Source organism: Doryrhamphus excisus, linkage group LG16 (genome assembly GCF_037039965.1).
Source record: "Doryrhamphus excisus strain RoL-2023G ecotype Guam linkage group LG16, RoL_Dexc_Guam_v1.1, whole genome shotgun sequence".
In the NCBI taxonomy this organism is placed as follows: Eukaryota; Metazoa; Chordata; class Actinopteri; order Syngnathiformes; family Syngnathidae; genus Doryrhamphus; species Doryrhamphus excisus.
This window is the reverse complement of record NC_136372.1, coordinates 9,840,259-9,863,886: the sequence shown is the minus strand read 5'-3', so window position 1 is coordinate 9,863,886 and position 23,628 is coordinate 9,840,259. Positions and strand designations below refer to the sequence as shown.

At 39.0% G+C, this 23,628-nt stretch overlaps 2 protein-coding genes across 3 annotated transcripts; one reads left to right on the top strand and one right to left on the bottom strand.

The window, feature by feature from the left end:
* Window positions 1-388: 388 nt before the first annotated feature.
* On the top strand, window positions 389-16,292 carry engase (endo-beta-N-acetylglucosaminidase). 2 transcript variants are annotated; one of them, XR_013629988.1, is made up of 15 exons: window positions 389-612; window positions 1,152-1,228; window positions 1,324-1,525; window positions 2,379-2,527; window positions 4,082-4,233; window positions 5,624-5,772; window positions 6,873-7,044; window positions 7,396-7,499; window positions 10,616-10,727; window positions 11,070-11,257; window positions 11,340-11,482; window positions 11,911-12,007; window positions 12,363-12,474; window positions 12,898-13,376; window positions 14,810-16,292. XR_013629988.1 is itself a non-coding variant. In XM_058049671.2 (14 exons), exons 1-14 carry the CDS (start codon window positions 512-514, stop codon window positions 13,303-13,305), a joined length of 2,166 nt encoding a protein of 721 aa, XP_057905654.2. In that variant the 5' UTR covers window positions 389-511; the 3' UTR covers window positions 13,306-13,425. The 2 variants fall into 2 exon arrangements, 1 of the variants encoding a protein (XP_057905654.2); XM_058049671.2 differs by lacking the exon at window positions 14,810-16,292 and having other exon boundaries at window positions 12,898-13,425.
* A 144-nt stretch (window positions 16,293-16,436) lies between these two features.
* rpl23 (ribosomal protein L23) lies at window positions 16,437-23,408 on the bottom strand. The gene is made up of 5 exons (XM_058049687.2): window positions 23,326-23,408; window positions 21,480-21,563; window positions 20,875-21,003; window positions 17,659-17,772; window positions 16,437-16,564 (listed from the first exon to the last, which is right to left on the bottom strand). Exons 1-5 carry the CDS (start codon window positions 23,336-23,338, stop codon window positions 16,482-16,484), a joined length of 423 nt encoding a protein of 140 aa, XP_057905670.1. The 5' UTR covers window positions 23,339-23,408; the 3' UTR covers window positions 16,437-16,481.
* Window positions 23,409-23,628: the final 220 nt, after the last annotated feature.

Sequence of the window (23,628 nt, the reverse complement as noted above, 5' to 3'; positions counted from 1 at the left end):
CATGGAGATTAAAGTCCGCCATGATAGTGTGCAAGAGAGGTGGGCGGCGTGAGGTGAACAATAAAGTATAATGTATTCACTAGCGTGAGTAGACTAGAGTATAAAATGGATAAATATTGTTTAGTGAACACAATGAATATATATGAAAACATGACCAGATATAAAAACATCAACTTACTGGAATGTTATTACTGGAATATAATAAATATTAATAACATTCAAGTAAATAACATTAATTCATATCATCATCAAGTGTAAGCACTGCGCATAACTTAATTTTACACTCAGTTCAGAGCTAGTGACTATATTACTACATTACTAGCCCCGCCCAGCTCGCTTTGCTTTCCATCATGGCTGACTTTCTGTTACCATGGCGTACTACACTCTGTTAGATGCATTTGTGTTGGAGTCAACACTCCCTCCTATGTCTATGGTCTTTGGTTTATCATAACTTCCTGTTTGTCGTGGCTCTGTGGTGAAAAGGCTTTACATTTTAAGCTAAATTGCAAAAATGTCAATACATTCAGGTGGAAATAATACTTCGAGAAGTAATGTTGAAGATGAATATGACACAGATGTTAGTGGGATAATCGACAACCCGAAAAGATTCAGGTAAACTCTGCCCTGCTCTGACAGTTGTCGAATCATGTTATATTTATTTGTTTCATGTGTTATTCTATTGCACCCGATCATACTGCACTCGTATTACTCATCGAGATATTAAGAATACACATTAGTCACGCGAATACTATGCACTCTAAAATGATTATAGTGATGTACAGAAAGCATTAAATCTGTACACTGATTGTATACTCTTGTCAATGTTTGTAAATTCTTGGGAAAGGTAGCTTGTAGTTTATTGTTGAACAGGATGAAATAAATGTGTGTGTACCCTAGACTATTATTGTGCTTACCAACAGTGACGTGTGTGAGTCATACTCAACATTGTATCCTAGCTACAAGCTAGCTTGCACTAAAAAAGAATCACCATCCACTGTGACTAAATTTTATTTACTGTGTAAGCTGTACCAACGTTCAGGTGCCCGGTTTTTGAAAAGTATAGCAACATTTTGTTGACCATTGATGGTTTCCTTAGGTGTTTTTTGTTTTAAATGGGTGGCATGACATATGCTGTCTGTTTCTCTTACTAGCTTGGAATCCTTGGATCAGCCTGTTGACTCAGACAGTAGTCATGAAGTCGTCAAGTATAGGCCTTCACCATTACCAGGTTGGTGACATGATCAGCAAATATTGCCGACAGCACAGCCCCACAATGACTGTAAACGTCCACTGGATCTTGCACTCATCTTTTTTCCCTTTCAGTCAAACATTATGATGCTGATACAACCGAGCCAGTTAGCTGTGGTATTCAGACTTTGGATGAGCTGTTGTCATGGAAGCAAAGTGTGGCAAACCCATTTAATGTGACAGCCGTCCCTCTGGCAGAGCGGGAACCTGCACTTCGCAGTTGCTCACGTCGCACCTTGGTATCTCATGACATGATGGGTGGATACCTAGATGACAGGTACAGATGTGTATTTAGACTTGACAAGTGTCTACTTCTCATTTATACAGTCTTTTGGATGAGTTACAGTCGCTTACAAAAGTTACAACACTCCTCGCATTTCAGCAGCCATTATAATCTTCTCAAGGGACAATGCTATAGGAATGGAACTGAGATGTACTTTTGAGAAGTAATGTGTAATAGAAGCTATATGAATTTGGCCTACACTGGATTTTAATTCTATCACGATAATACATGTCACAACCTAACCACAGCTGGCAAAACACAATACTTGCACAATATAATACTCTCTGGAGCTATTATTTGTATTATGCAGTATTTTGTATTTACATTTATCTGCAAAATTATATTGTATAATAACAATACATTACTGTGAATATTGTCATTGTATTCTGAGAGCACTGAACTGGTCGCAACTGGACTGTTCAGGTTGTCATAGAAGATGTTTTACCCATCATCCAAACAGCTTTCATTTACCTAGGTGGCTCAGACAGCTTTGTCTTCCATTCACATGTTTTTTGTTAGTTAATACCATACAATTGCGCAAGTAGTGAAAATACCAGCCTTCAAGCCATATTTTCCAACTAAAAGTCAACCAACGTTATCATACAGCTAAGCATGTCCAGTAAGATTATTCTGATGCTACTTTCATGCTATAGTGTGCTGTGCTATATTAGTATTATGTTAGAATCTTAATATTATACACTAATTAATAGTATACTATAATATTAATATTATAGTTATTATAAACCCAAATTTCCTTGGGCATTTTGACTGTGGAACAAGTGTACCTAGTGGCTTGGATAGATGCTATTACTGCAATCACTGTGTAACAGGATTTTCCTCTCTGAAGGTTTGTACAGGGGACAGAGGCAGAGGCTCCATATGCCTTCTACCACTGGCAGTACATTGATATTTTCAACTACTTCACACACAACTTAGTGACCATTCCGCCTGCTGTTTGGACCAATGCTGCGCATAAACATGGAGTTCTTGTTCTTGGTAAGCCAAACCCCAAAGTACAGGATATCTCACAAAATTTGCCACAATCTACATAACTTCGTGGCCTGGGGAAACAAAATTACATCGGTTTTATGTAAAAAATAAAAAATGCTTTACAATTCTAACAGGTGTTCAAAATATATTCATTCATTCATTCATTCATTTTCTACCGCTTTTCCTCACGAGGGTTGCGGGGGGTGCTGGAGCCTATCCCAGCTGTCTTCGGGCGAGAGGCAGGGTACACCCTGGACTGGTCGCAAAATTATTAATTTGTGAATAATTGGGTTGTTTACATTGTTTATTTTTTATATTGTGTATTTTGTACTGCTTAGCTGATTCTGTTCTCTTGCTGCGCAATGCTAATTTCCCCACTGAGGGACGAATAAAGGCATATCTTATCTTATCTTATCTTAAATATGTGTTCATGTTTCATATAAGGATTGTGAATAATGGGCAAAATTCCCCGAAAAAGTGCAATAGTTTTGAAATACCCATCTAGCAATTAATCTGCAATTAAACTCCATCCATGTTTTGACATTCTGTTGCATAGTACTTTAATGTACTGAAGTGTACCGTAATATAATGTAGGAGGATATAGCCATTCTTTGCATCTATTTTTAAATTAAACAGCTTTTATTAAGCTTATTTTAAATCTAAAATGTGAAAACATGCACATGCTGGTCGAGTCTTTTAATAAGTTAAAATTCATTAACATTCGTTTTTTTGGGCCTCCAGCTTTCAAACCAGTATTTCAAACCACCTAGGGCTGTGGCTATATTTTCAGGTATTGTACTGAAAATTCCTTTGATTAATCGAGCAATCGGATAAAACATATTTTTGCTTGGATAAAGAGCATTTATACAGTAAATATACAAGTGCATAAGAACAAACTATATTTATCCACCATGCTCAGTGGGTGCATGTCTTGGACTATCATGTTTAGTGGTGCTTTGTAGATACATGCACCCATCCGAGACTGGAATGCTTGACTGGAAAAGGAGAGATATAATAATTAGTCAATTGACATTACTAAGACTATATTACATGTTACATTAAGTTGATCGCTGTGTATTTATGAACCCTAAACTTGAACTGGCTGATTAGAAATAAGTCAAATATTTTAGATATAAGAGTTCTAGTTTTTGTTGTGTTCAAACTAAAATTAAGACACCTACTGAAGTGGAACACATTAGGATATTTTATTCATCAATATAGACACATAATAGACACAAAATAGAGACAGTATTGTCTGCTAGAAATAACCAGCTTATGATTAGTCCTCAAAGAACTCAACATTTTGACCTTAGAATGCCTGATGGTCAAAGGTTTTGGCTGTAACTGAAATGAAAAATAATAACTGCTGCTGCCTCTGTTTTTTAACATTTCACATTTCACAATATACTGAATAAACAAGCATTTTTTGTGGGATCACAAAAATAAAAAATGAAGTTAACTTTTTTACTTTTACAGTGCATTCATGTTTTTCTCTGTCTTCATCACTCATTTTTACTTTGTGTCATCCAAACTAAAATTTTATATTGTTCTGCTATTCAGGGACTTTCATCACAGAATGGACTGATGGAGCAGTGACATGTGAGGCGTTCCTTAAAGAAGACTTGTATCAGAAAGTAGCTGATAAGCTTGTTCAAGTTAGTCATTATTATGGCTTTGATGGCTGGCTCATAAACATAGAGAACACACTCAGTGTAAGTTGCTGACTTCTCCACATTTTGGCGATTGCTTTCTTGCATTATATCTTGTGTATTTACAGTATAACATAAAAAACTAAACATTAACTTCACCAATATAGGGAAAAGGGGACCTATTTTTAAAGGGAAATATTATGCTTTTTCCTCTTTTCTGACCTATAAATGTAGGTAGAATGTTGTATTCCCCTGTTAAACGTTTGTGCATTTGGAAGCTAGCCTTGAAAGAAGTTTGGGATGTCTCTGAATGCTCTGTTTCAGAGAGTTCTTTCTAACACTGGCTCCCTGTGATGTCACAGGCCTTATATGGGCATGCCAGGGTACGCCTCCCCTTCTCCCCACTCTGCTGCGCTCTTTTGTTGAAAATTTCACCCTGTTAGCACCATGTTTATTTCGTATATCTAAGCGACTGTCTGTGCAGCATTATAGAGTGTGCATACAACGAATGTCTTACTTGCATGCATGCAATTCACAATCACCAATGTCTGGAATACGGGTAGTCCCACAAAAAACATGTAATGACCACATTTCGACTACTGCACTGAGTAAACACAGCACCCTCACGTCCAGCTTCTGAGCTACATGGCACCAGTACCACTGACAAAGTGTATCCGACAATGAGTGCTCCATCTCGGGCAGGTAAGATAGACGCAGCGTCCTCATGTCCCGGTTCTCCTAAGCTCCATGTTACCAGTAGTGCTTCTGACAAATTGTGCCCAACAATGAGGTTACCACTCTTTGAGTTCATACATGGTAAGTCAGGGTAGCTGAGTGACCAACTAGTAGCTAATGAACTACCAGTAGCTTGTAACCACTTTTCATGTAGCTCTCCAAATGTTTTTCATCTATTGACAAAATGAGGAGGTGGGGTTCGGCAGTAGTTTGGAAGTAGTCCGGCATGCTTGGGAGTTTGACCAAACACAGCGGAGTGGGTGTGCTCAGAGGCGGGACGTGGATGGAATTAAAGAAAACAAGCTGCTTTGGAAATCCAAGGAAATACAGCTGAAATAAGTGCAGATTCTGGAAGATCTACAAAGATTTCTGCGCGGGTTATCATGAGTATTGCTCTGAAGGAGTCCACACCTCAATATAAAGGGCAGAAAATTAACATAATCAGTTGGTCCCCCTTTAAAAAATGTGACTTTTTACGACAGCTGTGCATTGTTCATACAGCAAAGTGAGAATTTATTGTGAGTGAGAAAAATCTGGGTAGGGGATCTTTTTTCTAAGCCAGTGGTTCTCAATTACTTTCTGTCATGCCCCCACTGGGGGACAGAAAGGATTTAGTCAAATTAATTTTTACAGTTTCATCTGATTAAATTTTGACTTTGTCATTATGCCAACATTAACATGCTTTGTATGGATCACACATTCTATATTCTGCTTGCAGGAGGTTGCAGTGAAGTATACACCTGTGTTCCTACGCTATCTCACAGATCAGATGCATGAACGAATTCCTGGCAGCATGGTCCTGTGGTACGACAGTGTCATAGAGACTGGAGAGCTAAAATGGCAAAATGAATTAAATCAGTCCAACAGGTAAAATTTGACCAAAGTACCTCATTACAGTCATGTAAATTAAAGGAATGGACTAGAATACCTTTATTGTACCTTTAATGTCATCGCACAAAGTACAACAACATCAAAAAACTAAAAATAATGCCGATACTAACGGTAAAGGTAGAGTACATTTTCATGTTCAGCCAGTCACTGCCAGAGTTGATGTAGGTGGGTGTTACAAACTTCAATGTGCCACAAATATCATTGATCTAAAAGGAGTAGCGCGCAGGTCACACAGCTAGGAGACCCGAGTTCCACCCTCGGCCATCTCTGTGTGGAGTTTGCATGGAGTTTGTGTGGAGTTCCCCGTGCATGCGTGAGTTTTTGTCCGGGGACTACGGTTTCCTCCCACATTCCGAAAACACGTTAGGTTAATTGACGACTCCAAATTGTCCATAGAATGTGACTGTGGTGTGAATGATTGTTTGTGCCCTGTGATTGGCTGGCGACCAGTCCAGGGTGTACCCTGCCTCTCGCCCAACGACAGCTGGGATAGGCTCCAGCACCCTCGCAACCGTCGTGAGGATAAACGGTAGAAAATGAATGAATGATCTAAAAGGCAAAAACTTACAAGTGAAATGTATATTACGTCCCAGAGCCAAGTGGTTGTCCGCTTTTGTTGAGGGTACCTCTAATCTCAATAGCACTACAAAGCTAAATATGAATTCTCTGACATATGTGAGGTTTAAGTGCCGTCCTGCCTTCAAAGAGACTGGCAGAATCAATTTTTTCACTGAAATTTCCCCTGTGGGACTAACAAAGGCTTATCTTAAGTGATTACATTTAAGAAGGAGTAATTCTGTTGCTAATTCACTATTTTTTTCTGAAAGTAAATAGTGGCTATAACTAATTCCTTTTTGAATATAATTTGCCTAACACAATTAATGACACTCAACTTGTAACTTGCTACAGTTACACCTTGGATGTAAACCAACTGCCATCTGTAATATTTTATGGGCCGAATGGCATGTTCTTGCGCCTGCAGGCTGCTATTTCACTCAAATATGCATGCTATTTGCCGTACTCAAACTCATGCTGACATATCAGTTATATAGTGCTACTCTGTCTTTTTACAACAGGGTTTTTTTCAATGCATGTGATGGTTTCTTCACCAACTACAACTGGACAGCGCAAAACCTGGAGTGGATGACTGCTAACAATCACACCCATGGCCGCCAGGCTGACATCTATGTGGGGGTGGATGTTTTTGGTCGTGGCGAGGTGGTGGGAGGGATGTTCGAAACCAATAAGGTACAAACTCTATATTGTTTGTACGTGTTATACACTCACACATGTGTATGTACCTGTATATACATTGGGGGAAAAGTATTTAATCCCCTGTTGATTTGATAGGATAACCCATTACAAAAATACAGCTAGTCCAGAATTTTTATGTTTGGAAATGAGGTCATAGGCGGGTATCCCATTTTTGCAAAACGAATGGAAATGGTAGTATCTTTATCATCACACTTCTCAAGACTTCATTCAGGCTGTGGACTTTGTGTAATTCAGAAGCATGTCATAACAAAATGTCTGTCTCTCCACAATAATCGTTACATTGTAAGCAAATCATTCACTGCAAGCACCTTCTCGTTTATACAGGCACTGGAAATCATCCGAAAGTACAACTTTTCTGCCGCCATCTTTGCTCCTGGTTGGGTGTACGAGACCCAAGACAAGACTGAGTTTCGCCATAATCAGGATAAGTAAGATAACCACAAAAGATTGCTTAAAATACATGTGCATGCTGGTTCATTTTGCACTGAGTAAAGTGAAATCTTAGTAAGATTAAATATCTTCGAACAAGTTATATTGGGGTTCTATGTAATTGGGTAAGACATTTTGTTTTAGGGCTGCACGGTGGACACAGCTAGGAGACCTGGGTTCAATTCCACCCTCGGACATCTCTGTATGGAGTATGCATGTTCTCCCCGTGCATGTGTGGGTTTTTTCCGGGTACTCTGGTTTCCTCCCACATTCCAAAAACATGCATGTTAGGTTAATTGGCAAAATTGTCCATAGGTATGAATGTGAGTGTGAATGGTTGTTTGTCTATATGTGCCCTGTGATTGGCTGGCAACCAGTTCAGGGTATACCCCGCCTCTCGCCCAAAGACAGCTGGGATAGGCTTCAGCACGCCCGCGACCCTTGTGAGGATAAGTGGTAGAAAATGAATGAATTTATTTTGTTTTAGCATTTTTTTGTTGTTGGTGATATTACTTGTTAAGTGTTGTGGGAGATTTATTTGCTTAATTTTGTCAATAAGCTATTTTAACTTGAGACCCCAGATTTTATTTCCTTTTTTGGATTATGTATGAATATTATATTATGGATGTACATAGTAAAAGGTCACCATTAATATCAAGAAAAAAAGGAAAATTTAATATAATGTATAAAATATATATGATATACATAATATATAAAAGAAAAGTGATATTCAACACAAACCAATTGAAAAAATTGAAAGAAAATTGGCAAGATTTCATAAAGAAAAAAAAAGAAATATACAGTGCATCCGGAAAGTATTCACAGCGCTTCACTTTTTCCACATTTTGTCATGTTACAGCCTCATTCCAAATTGTATTAATTTAATCTCTTACCTCAAAATTCTACACAAAATACTCCATTATGACAATGTGAAAAAGTTTTTTTTGTGACTTTTTTTGAATTTATTAAAAGTAGAAAACTAAGAAATCACATTTACATAAGTATTCACAGCCTTTGCCATGAAGCTCAAAATTGAGCTCAGGTGCATCTTTTTTCCACTGATCATCCTTGAGATCTTTCTACAGCTTAATTGGAGTCCACCTGCAGTAAATTCAGTTGATTGGACATGATTTGGAAATATAATAACTGTCTATATAAGGTCCCACAGTTGACTGTGCATGTCAGAGCACAAACACCAAGCATGAAGTCAACAGAACTGTCTGTAGACCTGCGAGACAGGATTGTCTTGAGGCACAAATCTGGGGAAGGATACAGAAAAATGTCTGCTGCTTTGAAGGTCCCAATGAGCACAGTGGCCTCCATTATTCGTAAATGGAAGACGTTTGGAACCACCAGGACTCTTCCTAGAGCTGGCCTTCTAAACTGAGCGATCGGGGAAGAAGGGCCTTAGTCAGGGAGGTGACCAAGGCCCCGATGGTCACTCTGTCAGAGCTCCAGCGTTCCTCTGTGGAGAGAGGAGAGCCTTCCAGAAGGACAACCATCTCTGCAGCAATCCACCAATCAGGCTTGTATGGTAGAGTGGCCAAACGAAAGCCACTCCTTAGTAAAAGGAACATGGCAGCCCGTCTGGAATTTGCCAAAAAGCACCTGAATGACTCTCAGACCATGAGAAACAAAATTCTCTGGTCTGATGAGACAAAGATTGAACTCTTTGGTGTGAATGCCAGGCGCCATGTTTGGAGGAAACCAGGCACTGCTCATCACCAGGCCATTACCATCCCTACAGTGAAGCATGGTGGTGGCAGCATCATGCCGTGGGGATGTTTTTCAGCAGCAGGAACTGGCAGACTAGTCAGGATAGAAGGAAAAATGAATGCAGCAATATATAGAGATATCCTGGATGAAAACCTGCTCCAGAGCGCTCTTGACCTCAGGCTGGGGCGAAGGTTCATTTTTCAGCAGGACAACGACCCGAAGCACACAGCCAAGATCTCAAAAGATTGGCTTCAGAACCACTCCGTGAATGTCCTGGAGTGGCCCAGCCAGAGTCCAGACTTGAATCCGATCGAACATCTCTGGAGAGATCTGAAAATGGCTGTGCACAGACGTCTCCCATCCAAGCTGATGGAGCTTGAGACTTATTGCAAAGAAGAATGGGCAAAACTGCCTAAAGATAGGTGTGCTAAACTTGTGGGATCATATTCAAAAAGACTTGAGGCTGTAATTGCTGCCAAAGGTGGATCAACAAAGTATTAAGCAAAGGCTGTGAATACTTATGTAAATGTGATTTTTTAGTTTAGTATTTTTAATAAATTCAAAACATGTCAAAAAAAACATTTTTTCACATTGTCATAATGGAGTATTTTGTGTAGAATTTTGAGGTAAGAGATTAATTTAATACAGTTTGGAATGAGGCTGTAACATGACAAAATGTAGAAAAAGTGAAGCGCTGTGAATACAGTGATGCACTGTATATACACACTATATATCCTGTAACAGGATACACATTGGCAATAAAACACACCTGCCATTCAGTCACATGTTCCATTTTGTTTTACATTTAACCTTTATTTGACCAGATAAATCCCAGGAGGTCAACAGCACACATCATAATAAATACTGTTATAAAAAAATCAGTAGTAAGTAATTAAAACACAGGAATTGCTTCTCTACTTCTCAAAAAGCTTTGACGAAGATCAGTTCTGACATTTTCAGTTCGGTCGGTATGCAGTGGAGGCAGCATAAGAAAAAGCTCTTTACATTTAGGTACTCATTTAGATGATGAATTTTGCAAGACCATAAGGCATAGGTGCTCAGTGATTTCTGCAGCAGAGAGCATAGGTCGGTGAATCAACAGCATCTAATGAGCATACCTACCTACTCATATTACCAATATTTACAGACACCAATATTTTTTGTCACACGAAAAATGGGTCAAACCCTACTCTACAATTGTATGTAATCCACATTGTTTTCTGCATGTACAACCAGAATTATTCTCTATGAAAATGTATTAAAATTTGTATATTTCAGTTTTCGACTTTTTAGAATGGATTAATGGCAAAAACCAAGGTTCCACTGTGTTTGACTTTTTATGGTATAGAGAATAAATGACTGGGATTACCTTTTTGAAACAAGTCTGTTCTGTCTGTAGGTTCTGGGATCTGCTGAAAAACAGTCTATACATTCATCGTCCATCTGTACCACTGCCCTTCATTTCTTCTTTTTGTCAGGGCTTTGGGAATGCTGTCCATTGGAAAGGAAAGGTAAAGTACCAAAATATGTGGAATTTTCCACACATTGAAAAGCACCAATGTGCCATGTACCACTTGTATTACCACTGCGACTGTTCTTCTTTTTGTACCTCTTTATGTCTATTTTGGTATTAGTTGGTGTTTGGTGGGTGTGGATGCTGGAAGTCTAGGACTGTTCTGTATCCTACTGAGAACCCGGTTTTAGTTGAGCAAAGTAGAGCAATGTTAAAAGTAGGCATGCACTGTGTGAAAGCTCTTTTCAAGCTTGATTCTGTGTTTTTGGACAATATTAATTGGAAAAAAGGAATAAAATGAGTTCAGCAGCTTTTTTTCCCCTCATGTACTGAACGTCAGTGGGAAACAAACAGGAAGTGGTTCAACTTATCTGCCCAAGAAATGCAGCCATGGTACTACCGCGAGGAGCTGGGGGGTCTGGGCTGGGTGAGGAGCCGTGGTTGCCCAGAGGATGCCTGGAATGGAGCATCTTCATTACTGCTAGATGGATTAATTCCTGCAAGTCATACTTCACCAGTTTGTGCCAGGTCTTTCATCAATTTCTTTTGTCATATGTGGCTTTTAGAGGTCTCGTCATCTTTCCGGTTCTTGTGCTAATTACAATTACAGGATCTTCTCCCTTCATGTGCCTCTTGCATCCAAGACCCTGGTCAGCATGGTATACAAGTCATTGTCTCACGTCACAGTATCGCTGGAGCTCAGGATGACACATACTGGTGATTTCCCAGAGGAGCACAGCCATCATATGAAATGTATGTTTTCCTCTTTTATTAGTTTATAAATATTTGTAGTCCTGGAAGCTTGACAACTAGCCACACGCATACAGGGGAAAAGCCACACAATATGGAGTGTTGACCATTGGGGTGAAACATGTGGTGGACCAACTACACCCCCGTCCAGGCTCATATGATTTCTAAAGGGACGATTGTGTGCTGGTGTGCATCCACCAATCACATTTTTTATACTTTTTTGTGCACATATATTCTCTGTAAATCTGTTTTATAAACGCGCACATTCTCAGAAAATCAACAAACAACCCCTGACACCATGAGACGATTCCTACCCATATGATGACATGTCTTTTGCTATATCATTTATACTCCAAGGATATTCTTGTTTGTGTCTTGATTAAGAGTTTCATGTTGGCTCTTAAATATTATTTCAAATGTTTATCTTACAGTAACAAGTATTTCTCCAGCTCTACTCGATGAAGAAGATGAGTCAGTACAGCAGTTGACACATCTACATGGAAATTTGGATACCGGTTGGACAGTGAGGTGAAAACAATTAAAATATATAATTTAATAAACATTTTCAATCCCTGGGGAAAACGTTTTGGTGAAATACATAAAGCAGGAGTGTCCGAAGTGCTACCGCTGCTCGTTTTGTGATGGGCCCGTGGCATTAAAAAAATAAAACTGTAAACTGACAAGACAGTTTAAAAAATTCACGTCACTAAAAATTATTCCTTTTTTTAATGGCTAAGTAGTTTTACAGTTTGGATTCGTTGTCCTGAACCCCCTCTACACTCCAACCCCATCCTTAAAAAAACAAATATGCAGAGAAGTACTTAGTACAGATGATGGGTGCAATATTTGACTCTGAAAGGTCTCTTTATTTTCATGTTTTTAGGTTTTGGAAGTTGGACTTTTTGGGCTTTATTCTTAAAGAAGTTTTGGTAAACATCCAGCCAGTTGGCGAACCTTGTGACACATCCTTCAGCTGCAGGCTTGGAGAAATTGCGGTGAGAACATCCAAGCTGTGTTTTATTAGGCTAATGTTAAATTGCGCTAATTTATTGGTTGGCAGATTGTTTTGTCATTGTTTCAGATTCTTTTATCCCCTTTTAAAATGACCTCCAATGGAATTACATAATTCCTAAATGATGGAAATCCCACAGTTACAGATTAGATCACCAGTCATGTCTTGTGTATGTCAAACTCTAGATAAAATAGATCCTGGACCGTAGCCTGGTCTGGGGGATTTTGAACAGTTTGTGTCTGGGGTGTCAGTGTAATCAGCAATGATTAAAGGGTTGCATCCTCGGCCAGTGCAAGGTCATATCGCTACACATGATATGTGAAGAAGAAATAAGTCTGTTCTTCACTGACAATGTTGAATTCTTTCCTCATACTCGTTTTGATTTTTTCCCCTTTGCTTCCATAAGTTCCTAGATCTAGCCCGTCAACAGACAGCCCCTGAGAAGGTTCAGGACTTTCGTATTTATGACACAGTGTGGCTGCGTGGTGCTGGATCATCCCCAGGGTCCCCTGATTGCTGCCTGTATCTCAACGCCACACTAAGCTGGGAGTACCCAACCGACCTTGTACGGCATTTCAAGGTATACTATCGCCAGCTTGGTGGGCCGAATCCCAGAATGTCTGCGGGTCAGCTTGTTGTGGTGGGCCGGGCATATTCAAAATTGTTTAGGATAACAGAACTCCCAGTCCTTGAGCCCCCAGGCCTGCTGGAACTGTTGGTGGAGCCAATCACAAGGAAGGCGTCCCCACTGCCAGAGAGCTGCTGGGCAAGAAGAACTGTTAGCTACGCTGACACTGAATGTAAAAACTGTTGAAAAGTCCAATCCATCATGTCACAGTATGATATTCGCTATGAGAAAAAGCTGTATCTTCAGATTCAGATGTACAGTGCATCCGGAAAGTATTCACAGCGCTTCACTTTTTCTACATTTTGTCATGTTACAGCCTCATTCCAAACTGAATTAAATTAATCTCTTACCTCAAAATTCTACACAAAATACTCCATTATGACAATGTGAAAAAAGGTTTTTTTTTTACATGTTTTGAGTTTATTAAAAATAGAAAACAAAAAAATCACATTTACATAAGTATTCACAGCCTTTGCCATGAAGCTCAAAATTGAGCTCAGGTGCATCTTTTTTCCACTGATCATCCTTGAGATCTTTCTACAGCTTAATTGGAGTCCACCTGCAGTAAATTCAGTTGATTGGACATGATTTGGAAATATAATAACTGTCTATATAAGGTCCCACAGTTGACTGTGCATGTCAGAGCACAAACACCAAGCATGAAGTCAAAAGAACTGTCTGTAGACCTGCGAGACAGGATTGTCTTGAGGCACAAATCTGGGGAAGGATACAGAAAAATTTCTGCTGCTTTGAAGGTCCCAATGAGCACAGTGGCCTCCATTATTCGTAAATGGAAGACGTTTGGAACCACCAGGACTCTTCCTAGAGCTGGCCGGCCTTCTAAACTGAGCGATCGGGGAAGAAGGGCCTTAGTCAGGGAGGTGACCAAGGCCCCGATGGTCACTCTGTCAGAGCTCCAGCGTTCCTCTGTGGAGAGAGGAGAGCCTTCCAGAAGGACAACCACCTCTGCAGCAATCCACCAATCAGGCCTGTATGGTAGAGTGGCCAGACGAAAGCCACTCCTTAGTAAAAGGAACATGGCAGCCCGTCTGGAATTTGCCAAAAAGCACCTGAATGACTCTCAGACCATGAGAAACAAAATTCTCTGGTCTGATGGCTTTCGTCTGTAGGAAGAGTCCTGGTGGTTCCAAACATCTTCCATTTACGAATAATGGAGGCCACTGTGCTCATTGGGACCTTCAAAGCAGCAGAAATTTTTCTGTATCCCAGATTTGTGCCTCAAGACAATCCTGTCTTGCAGGTCTACAGACAGTTCTTTTGACTTCATGCTTGGTGTTTGTGCTCTGACATGCACAGTCAACTGTGGGACCTTATATAGACAGTTATTATATTTCCAAATCACGTCCAATCAACTGAATTTACTGCAGGTGGACTCCAATTAAGCTGTAAAAAGATCTCAAGGATGATCAGTGGAAAAAAGATGCACCTGAGCTCAATTTTGAGCTTCATGGCAAAGGCTGTGAATACTTATGTAAATGTGATTTTTTTGTTTTCTATTTTTAATAAATTCAAAACATGTCAAAAAAACCTTTTTTCACATTGTCATAATGGAGTATTTTGTGTAGAATTTTGAGGTAAGAGATTAATTTAATACAGTTTGGAATGAGGCTGTAACATGACAAAATGCAGAAAAAGTGAAGCGCTGTGAATACTTTCCGGATGCACTGTATATTGTTTTCACAAAGATTAGAGATGAATAAAGATTTGATCATATGCCTGATATACTGTCTGGTATACTTCAGAGGAACCCGTTTTTGTCAACAACCTGTGCAAGTCAACCAACTCATGAAGTGTTCTATGTAAGTCAGGGAGGCAGGTGAGGCTCTTCACCTGTCATCATAAATAAATATTAATGTTTGTCCATTGACCTGTATTATAAATGTACCTTCCATCTGATTCCAGTGTTTTTTACAAACATTTTCTTCATTAAAATAGCTGAATTTGCACATTTCCAGAAATGAACTCTAAAATGGGCTTAGTGCTCAAGTCCTGCCTGTCTGAATGCACTATTTTTTCCATGGTTGTTTAATCAAACTCACCAGCAGTTTCAGACTTTTACAATAAAGTAATGTTTCTACCTAAAGTCCGTTTTTCAGTTACTAAAAAATGATTGCGACCAAAAAGTATTTTAAAACTACAAAGAAACTAAAACTCAACATAAAAAGAAAAACTAAGGAGCACACTTTTTTTTAAAGTCATACTGCTATGAAAAACTCCCCCGCAAAAAAATGTGATTAAAAAATTTATATATATATATATATATAGAAAAAAGAAAAAAATGTGAACATGACCCCCCCACCCACTAACTTTAAGGTACCAAATACCAGCCAGAAGTGCATACACTTCTACACAAGTTCCCAAGCCTTACTTAAATGTTTTATTACTGCAACTGTATCGCTGTAATTCTGTTTAGTATCACGGTTCATGTCTTCATTGTTACCATTGCCACTGGTAAGTTTGTTTCATTTCAGTGATATCTCCATTGTGACCCTTAGCCATCATTGACATTTAACTGATGCAGTCCTGTTTGTCACTGTTGTGACAATACAATGAATGAATACAATTACCATGAACAGTCGATGGGTATTTGCTCACGCATGTAAATGGGTTATTCATTTTTTTTTTCAAACTGATGTAATGAGCACCCATGCACTATACTATACCCTATAATCCCCTCTACACGGAAATACCAGATTTTTGATTTCAGAATTCTAACCTTTATGATCAGTGCTGAAATTGAAATCAAGGCCATAAAAGTAGTTTGAAGGTAACACATTTTCTACCAGTAATGGACAGTGTTGCAATATATAGCAAATATGACAAAGACTCAGTTCTTAAAAGACTAGCATTTGTTTAATTGGGATAAATATTCCGAGAAAAATCTGTATTGTATGGAATCAAAAATCTGGTATGCCCTTTACTACTCAGCACCATGAGCATAACACACCCCATGACCTGTTAAGTCTGTCCTTCAAAATAAAATCTCAACAAAGCATTGAAGTGTTTACCCTAGTAACACTGAAATCCAGGCCATTTCTTTAACTACAAGTGTATGTTAACTTTAATTTCTTTTGACACTCAATTCAAAACGTTTAAGTCAATTCTGTAGATCTGTATAAAAAATAAAAAATCTAAAGTCCCTGAAATCTCTCAGTATGCTGAACCTTTGGTGGAAAACACCCCAACTGTACATGCAAAAAAAAAAACGGTTCATGTGTCATGTCAACATACCAGGTTTCCAGAACACACACAGAACAAATGTATACCACAGTAGATAAACAGAAAATGAGCCCAGATGGCAAAACAAATTGTTTTTATTGAAAACGACATGCCAGTCAGGCTTAGGCAATGCTACCAGCATTAGATGCAATTCTGGGCCATAGGTCAGCACACTCCTTTGCCACTGGGCCAGTGATGGCAGAACCTGTAGAAACACAAAGTGCATCATTTATCCACTTGATAGGCTGATGTTTTTCCCCTTTAATTACAAGCCACTCTTTGGGCATACTTGAATTGCACCTTGTCTGGTCTACCTAAAGGAGAATGGCACTTTTTTTTTTTTTTTAAATCATTCACAATCCTTGTGTGAAACATGAACACTCCCCCCTTTTCTGTGCAGGAGTAAATAAGTTAATTTCAGCCAACTGCTGTCATTGGGATACACCTACTTAAGACTATGAGGTCTTAAAAAACCCTCCAACAACATTGCATCGTTTGACATACATGTGATCATTCATTAATACGTACACTGGTAACATGTAATGGTTGCTGTATTTTGATGATGTAAACACTACCGAAACATCCATTCTTTCCTAAGCGCATTGATACACATACTTATGCTACTTCTGTCAACACCACATCAGCAACAACTTACAATGCTCTCCTTGGGGTGGCTGTGTGTTCCAGCACAAGACGTGTGCTACAGTCCTCAGGTTAAAAATGCTGATGGCAAACAAGCATCTTGAGTCTTTGTAGCAAAATTGAGAGCTAGGTACCCACTCTTCCGTCTGTGAATGATGCAGAGACTAGCGACACGTCATGTTAGTCTGTGAGATAAAAATAGTTTTTCATGTTAGCTGCTACAATATCGCTGTAGCTTGGTTAATATACAAGTCAGTTATATAAATGGAACACTGTTGGTGTTTTGAGTTTGTGAGGGCTTTGGTGTCAAAATGGGTATTCCCCATGATGCCTGTTGCAAGCCAACGCATATAAACTTGTTTTGTCGCGCTATAATGCACAGAAAAAAAAGATGTGTTCATGTTTCACATAAGGATCGTGAATGATGGGCAAAATCCCCACCAAAAATTTTTTATATTGTCAGATGCGGCCAGCAAAAAGGTTGTACCATCCCCGATTGAGAGCAGCAGAAACAAGTTTTACTGCTGTCTCACCCAAAGTTATGAACTTAATATCCTCTTGCTTGACAACTCACCCTGTCACAGTTCATACAGAGCAAGTGCTTTTAGAAGAGGGTAGCTTTTTTTCTTCATCAAAACCATTAGAAAGAGAACCCACCTTTCATTTCTCCTTTATTGTTTACAATGACGCCTGCATTGTCCTCAAAGTAAAGAAACACTCCATCCTTTCGGCGATATGACTTCCGCTGCCTTATCACCACCGCAGGATGTACTGTTGAGAGCAAACTTAGTGCACACATCAACTTGCCCATTCCCAAATATATTTGTTTGGCACATATAGTTGCTTCCAAGCACAGAACGGTCTGGACAAATCCATTATTTTCTTCAATTAATCAATTTTTGTTTACTCTCCTACACATACACTGCATCTCAGGGGTGTCAAACATACGGCCCCAAGACAATTTCATAAAGTATAAAAATAAATAGCATTTTTTCCCAATCAAACTTAATTGCTGTTCTAATTATGTACACTGGGTGGCGCTATAGTAACTGTTGAGCAAGGAAAATTATACTAGGGCAGAGCAAGTCAGCCAGCCACATAACCCACATTTATCTCGGCTTCCAATAAGGACTAAGGATCAACCGATACATCGGCCGGCCGATATATCGGGCCGATATTTGCGTTCTTTGCTTGAATCGGCATCAGCCAATATGCGCATGGGTTCGCTGATTTATTTTTTAGTTTTACAGATGGGCATCCATGGGCAGCTTTGTGTTGACAGAGGACCCTGCAACACACGCAGTGGCGGTACCCCTCCCACACTGCAACAGTGGTGAATCACAACATGGGTACGTTTTACTTTTAATTAGCCTCCAACAGTTAAACTTAGTTGAGATATGAACATCAAGTGCATGCAATATACGTACTTGAAAATATAGCTTGTTTGTGGGTCTGAAAAACAGGAATGCTGCTGAATGCTTAATCTTTAAAAGTGCCTACTGTTGTAATTAGGGAGCTGTTGATGTAGTTGGAGGCTATGTACAATCAATCTAGCAGTAGCAAAGAACAAACACTTTACTTGAAAGTATGTTTAACAAAGCAAACTCCTACTCTGCACAGTAGGTGCTGTTCTATTTATGCTTAAGTTAAAATATATATTTATTTCATAGACAATCCTTGAATAAAACAAGGATTTTTTACTTAAGTGTTTACTGGAATGTGTGTTTAAGAAAGCTGAATCCTACCGTGTTCAGTGTTTACATTTCAATAAGTGTTTAAAACTTGAGACCTGTAATTATTTGTCATTTTCTCATGTAAATTGAGCGAGCAAAAGAAGTATCGGCCACAAATATCGGCCCAAGCAAAATTGGCAGTCCATAATTGGCCATCGGCTCGGGGTGATGGGGAAAAAAATCTTTATCGGCCCTAAAAAAAAAAATCTACATCACTGTACCTACTAAGGACAGCCCTGCGTCTTAACGGACACCGAATCAGATCCTCCCGCTCAGCGCAGGTGAAATTCTTTTGGGTTTACTACTAGACTTCCGCAATGCTCTGGATTAGGTTAAGTAAGCTATAGCCCAGGACAGTTACCACTGGAGCCTTCATGTAAACCTATAGGCCTATAATGTGTTATTGTTATGTGGGATCTCCCTCTCTCAGCCATGCCTTTTGGCAAAAAACTAATGGTAATGTAATTGTTTTATTTCATTTGAACATGCATCAGATTACAATTGAGTGCATCACATCATCACCTCACTCCCACATGTCCAAAAGGAGTAGGAAGAAGCAAAGCTTATTAAATCTTACCACTGCATCTGGTACTTTTACAATCAGTAACTGTTACATTTGTTCACTTCCTGCTTTCCATTAAATACAGTTTAAGGTTTTTTTTTTTTTTTTAAATAATGTACCTCGTACCAAAGTATCAGGTGATATGACAATGGGTAACAGTGTCAATATAGTGATATATATATAGCACATCATGACTGGTTCAAGACTCTTCATCCTTGTATTTAGCAAACATCAACTGCTTGTATTGTTTCTTGAATTGGCTCATCGTTGCATTGTTTGAGGTCCTTACTCAATCCATTCCATAGTTTGATTCCACATACTGAAATGCTATGGCTTTTCAATGAAGTCCTAGCATATAAGTGTTTAAAAATTTACTTCTTCCCTGAGATCATATTTCTCTTGTAGAGAATTGTAGAGAGTATTGGATGACATTTTTAGGTAATTGGTTATTTTTTTAGCTTTATGCATTATTTTAGCTGTTTGAAGATTAACTATCAGCAAGTTTAAGTATTTGTGATTTTAGAAATAAGGTCAGCAATGAGTCTACTTTGTTCTTTGATTAAATGACTATTAGTTAATAATATCATGGTTTATTTTAATGTTTAAAAGAGGGAAATGTAGCAATTTTTTGTTTTAGATAATAGCCTATTGGTTCTTATTTTGTTAAGAGTCCTGACACCTCTGTGTACGCCTATTTCTATTTAACAGTTGCACATTTAAACTGTAAATTGCGCAAGACGTGGATTAAAGTTCTCAAATTATTATTATTCAGGATTTTTTGTTCTGTCTAAAAGAGGCGGAAAATAGTAGTCACCGGCTTTTATTTTGTGAGGTGTTTCAGCCCGACGCCATGAGGTGTAATTGTTGAACAGTTGCACATTTAAACTGTAGCCTAAATTGTGCAGGAGGATTGTTTGATTAAAAGGTTCTTGAAATAAATTCTTAATTGAGAAAAAAAAAATTCCATCAGACATTTCTTAATGGTTAAATTGATAATTGATTGCAAATTATCATGATTATCGATCAAAAAGCTTGTCGTAAACGCCCATCCCTACTCTGGGTCTTAAAAAGAAAAGTACAACGACCGTATTACTGTGTCCAACCTCAGCAGCAAAGGCACGCTGTCTGGCCTTGTTTAGGCAGCTCGACAATCCGACCGTGTTCAAATGAGAAAGCTTCTTAGCTTTCGACATCAGGGGGCATGACCATGTGAATGTCTGGCACTAAAGAATTTTGAGCAGATTTGGGCTTTTAAAGCCTGTGGTATTAAAACTTTCAGGTGAAAAACAATCTTCAGTTTATTAAATGTTGTCTCACTCCTTGCTTTTGCATATTGTAGCTCTACTTAAAACATCATTAAGGTCCAAATGTCCAGCAATTTTTCCAATTGGTCTTGAGATTTTTATCAAGCCTGTATACTGATCTGGCACAGTATGAACGCAACTTTTTTCCAAACCGCCAAAAACAAACAAACAAAAAAAAAACATCAGCAACATTCCCACGTGGACAGGGTCTTAAGTCAAGACTACATTTATTCCTTTAAAATTGCATGCTCATTTACTTCAAACGTTCACTCACCCTTCTTCCTGAGCTCTGGTTTGCCCTTCTTGACTGTTGCCATTACCATGTCACCCACTCCGGCAGCAGGCAGACGGTTCAGACGCCCTTTGATGCCCTTCACAGAGATGATATACAGGTTCTTGGCACCTTAAAAAAATACCAGTAAGACATGTCTTGTAACAGTTCAACTCATATGGCTTAAGTGTGTAATACCCATGCTTGAAAAAAAACACCATCAGAGGATCTAATCATTATCTCCCTTATAGATTCCACATTACAATATAATGAAATGGGTCATCAAGTGCCCATTCAATTTCCCCTCATGAGCAAGACATGCTAAGGCATCATGTCTCATCATTGATTGAGATTGGTCAGTCATGAGATGTCTGCCATCTCACCCATAATGATGACATCGCTATCCCCTTCATCGACAACTCACTTGGTCACCAAATAGACAAAGCAAGTGCTTTTTGGAAGGGGTTATATGCCTCTTGTGATGTGCTCATTCCTGTTGACGAGGTACAAGAAATGTCTGGGTTCTACACTGCCCACAGCAACAGAGTTAGAATAAGAGCAATAAAAGTTTTTAATGTATTGATTCATAACCACTACTTAAAGCATACCTGTGTTATCTGCGCAGTTAATAACTGCTCCCACTGGAAGACCCAACGAGATGCGGAACTTTGCTCCGGATGAACCACCACGTCCTGCAATTAGAAGCATCCTTCGGTTTTGTACAACTTCAAGCATAACTCCATTTCAGAATCACCTTCTACGGTCATCTTGAACCCAGTCTTTTTCTAATTGCTTCTTGCACTGATATGGTTTTGAATTTTGAATGTGGATTTGTGGACAACATTCTGGATCAATTTTTAGCAACAGTTGCACCGCTACCTAGGCAGTGCCAACTTTTGACCATGCTGCAAGAATTATATTCCTGTATGTGTGTGTGTATATATATATATATATATATATATTACTGAAATTGTGTCAGACATGCATCACCAATAAAACTTCAGGGGCAGGCTTTGCGTTTGGCAACAGCTTCTCTGCACTTGATGGTCAGGTTGTGAAGCACGTAGCAAAATGATATGGTCTGCACTGGACAGGCACAGCCATAGCTATGTGGCTTTCCACTGTCCTGCCACTAGGTAGGGATGCACTAGGCAAAAATGTTGACTGCTCTTTCCCAAAGTCAAAGCTCATGTGTGACCATGTTGTTGTTCCTGACACAGAAAAAGGTCTACTTCATGGTCACAATTAAGAAGCTGAAATCAGCATATTTACATGAATGAAAGGAAACGCTCCTAAAATAGTTGTCAATTGCAGCTCTAATTTAAGATAATTACCAGATTCATTGGTAAATATACGTCACCAATTCCAGGTTTATTATTTGGTCTCAATGTCCCCTTGCGACCAAACCTGCTGCAATACGTTCAATAATACAATGCACTATTTTATTACGCCAAAAATTATAGAGTTGCAAATACCTGACTGCATAGGGTACAAACCTGAAACTAATCCAAAATCTGATGTAACGCTTTAAATCAGGGGTGGGCAAACTTTTGACTCAAGGGCTGGTTTGATTGGTTTAGCAAAATTGAGGGGGGGGTATACTATATATTTTACATGTAACAGTCGACGTGGAATTATTGTATCTGTGAAAGTGTCATGCAATCTGCTATGGGCATTTGTGTCCCTTTTTTCAGGAGCACTTTGTATACAGCAGACCACGTCAAATAACCAAAATAATAAAACAGCTACTTAATCCATCAAAGGGTTAGTTCAAGCCATGATGCCAGGTTGTATGTTCGGTTTAAATGAAATACTTTGAAAAGAACAGTGGGCCGTATTCAAACACATGGCGGGCCGGATGTGGCCCTGCTTTAAATGATGCAGCCTTTGACAAAGTCCACGCGAGCCGCGAATCTATATAACGTAACGCTGACTGCTTCCACTGTACTGCGCCTCGGAGCCAACGTCGAGTTGAGCCAACGTAAAATAGCCATTATTGCGGAATTTCCAGTACAAACCGCCAATTGGTAGCGTTACCATTCGTCGTGTATTTACGAACAAGCCTGTGGGTCGACTTAAAAGCTCCCAAGTGTCGCAGTCTCGTTCAGGCCACAGATAAGTTAGCATTAGCTACCTCGAACAAATTGCAGGTTTCAAACAAAGCATTATACCGACTTTGCCTACATTTTACCCTTTCAGGACAACGCAAAATAAAGTAATTGGGGTACGATGTAGTAATTGATAATAAAAAGAGGATGCCTCACATGAAACGACTACCATTATTTTATGTATGATAGAACCACCACTATTCAAGTACGAAAAGTGCCGTGATCAACAACAAATCTGGACAAAAAGCTAAGTATTAAAATACAAGACACAACAAATACACGATTACATTCGATCGGCAAATGGGAGAAGCAGATGGCTAAAGATTTTACAATTCGGTTTCCCCACCTCTCTTCGACATCGCTGCACAAGGGAAAGAGATCGAAGGCGGAAGAAAATCTAGCAAATAAAGAATTCTACATCCGGGTCGTGACACAGGCATGTGCTGCATTTAAAACCATCGGAAACAGGAGCGTTGATGTGGTTTTGTTACCACTACTGTCAAAGACAAAGACAATAACTCTGATCAATTCCGAAAAACTTTGTGTTTATATATATATATATATATATATAATTATATAAATATAATTAATAAATATATAATTCAGTTTTAAATGGAGGTAAGTGGAAAGTTTGTTGTTCAAGACTGCA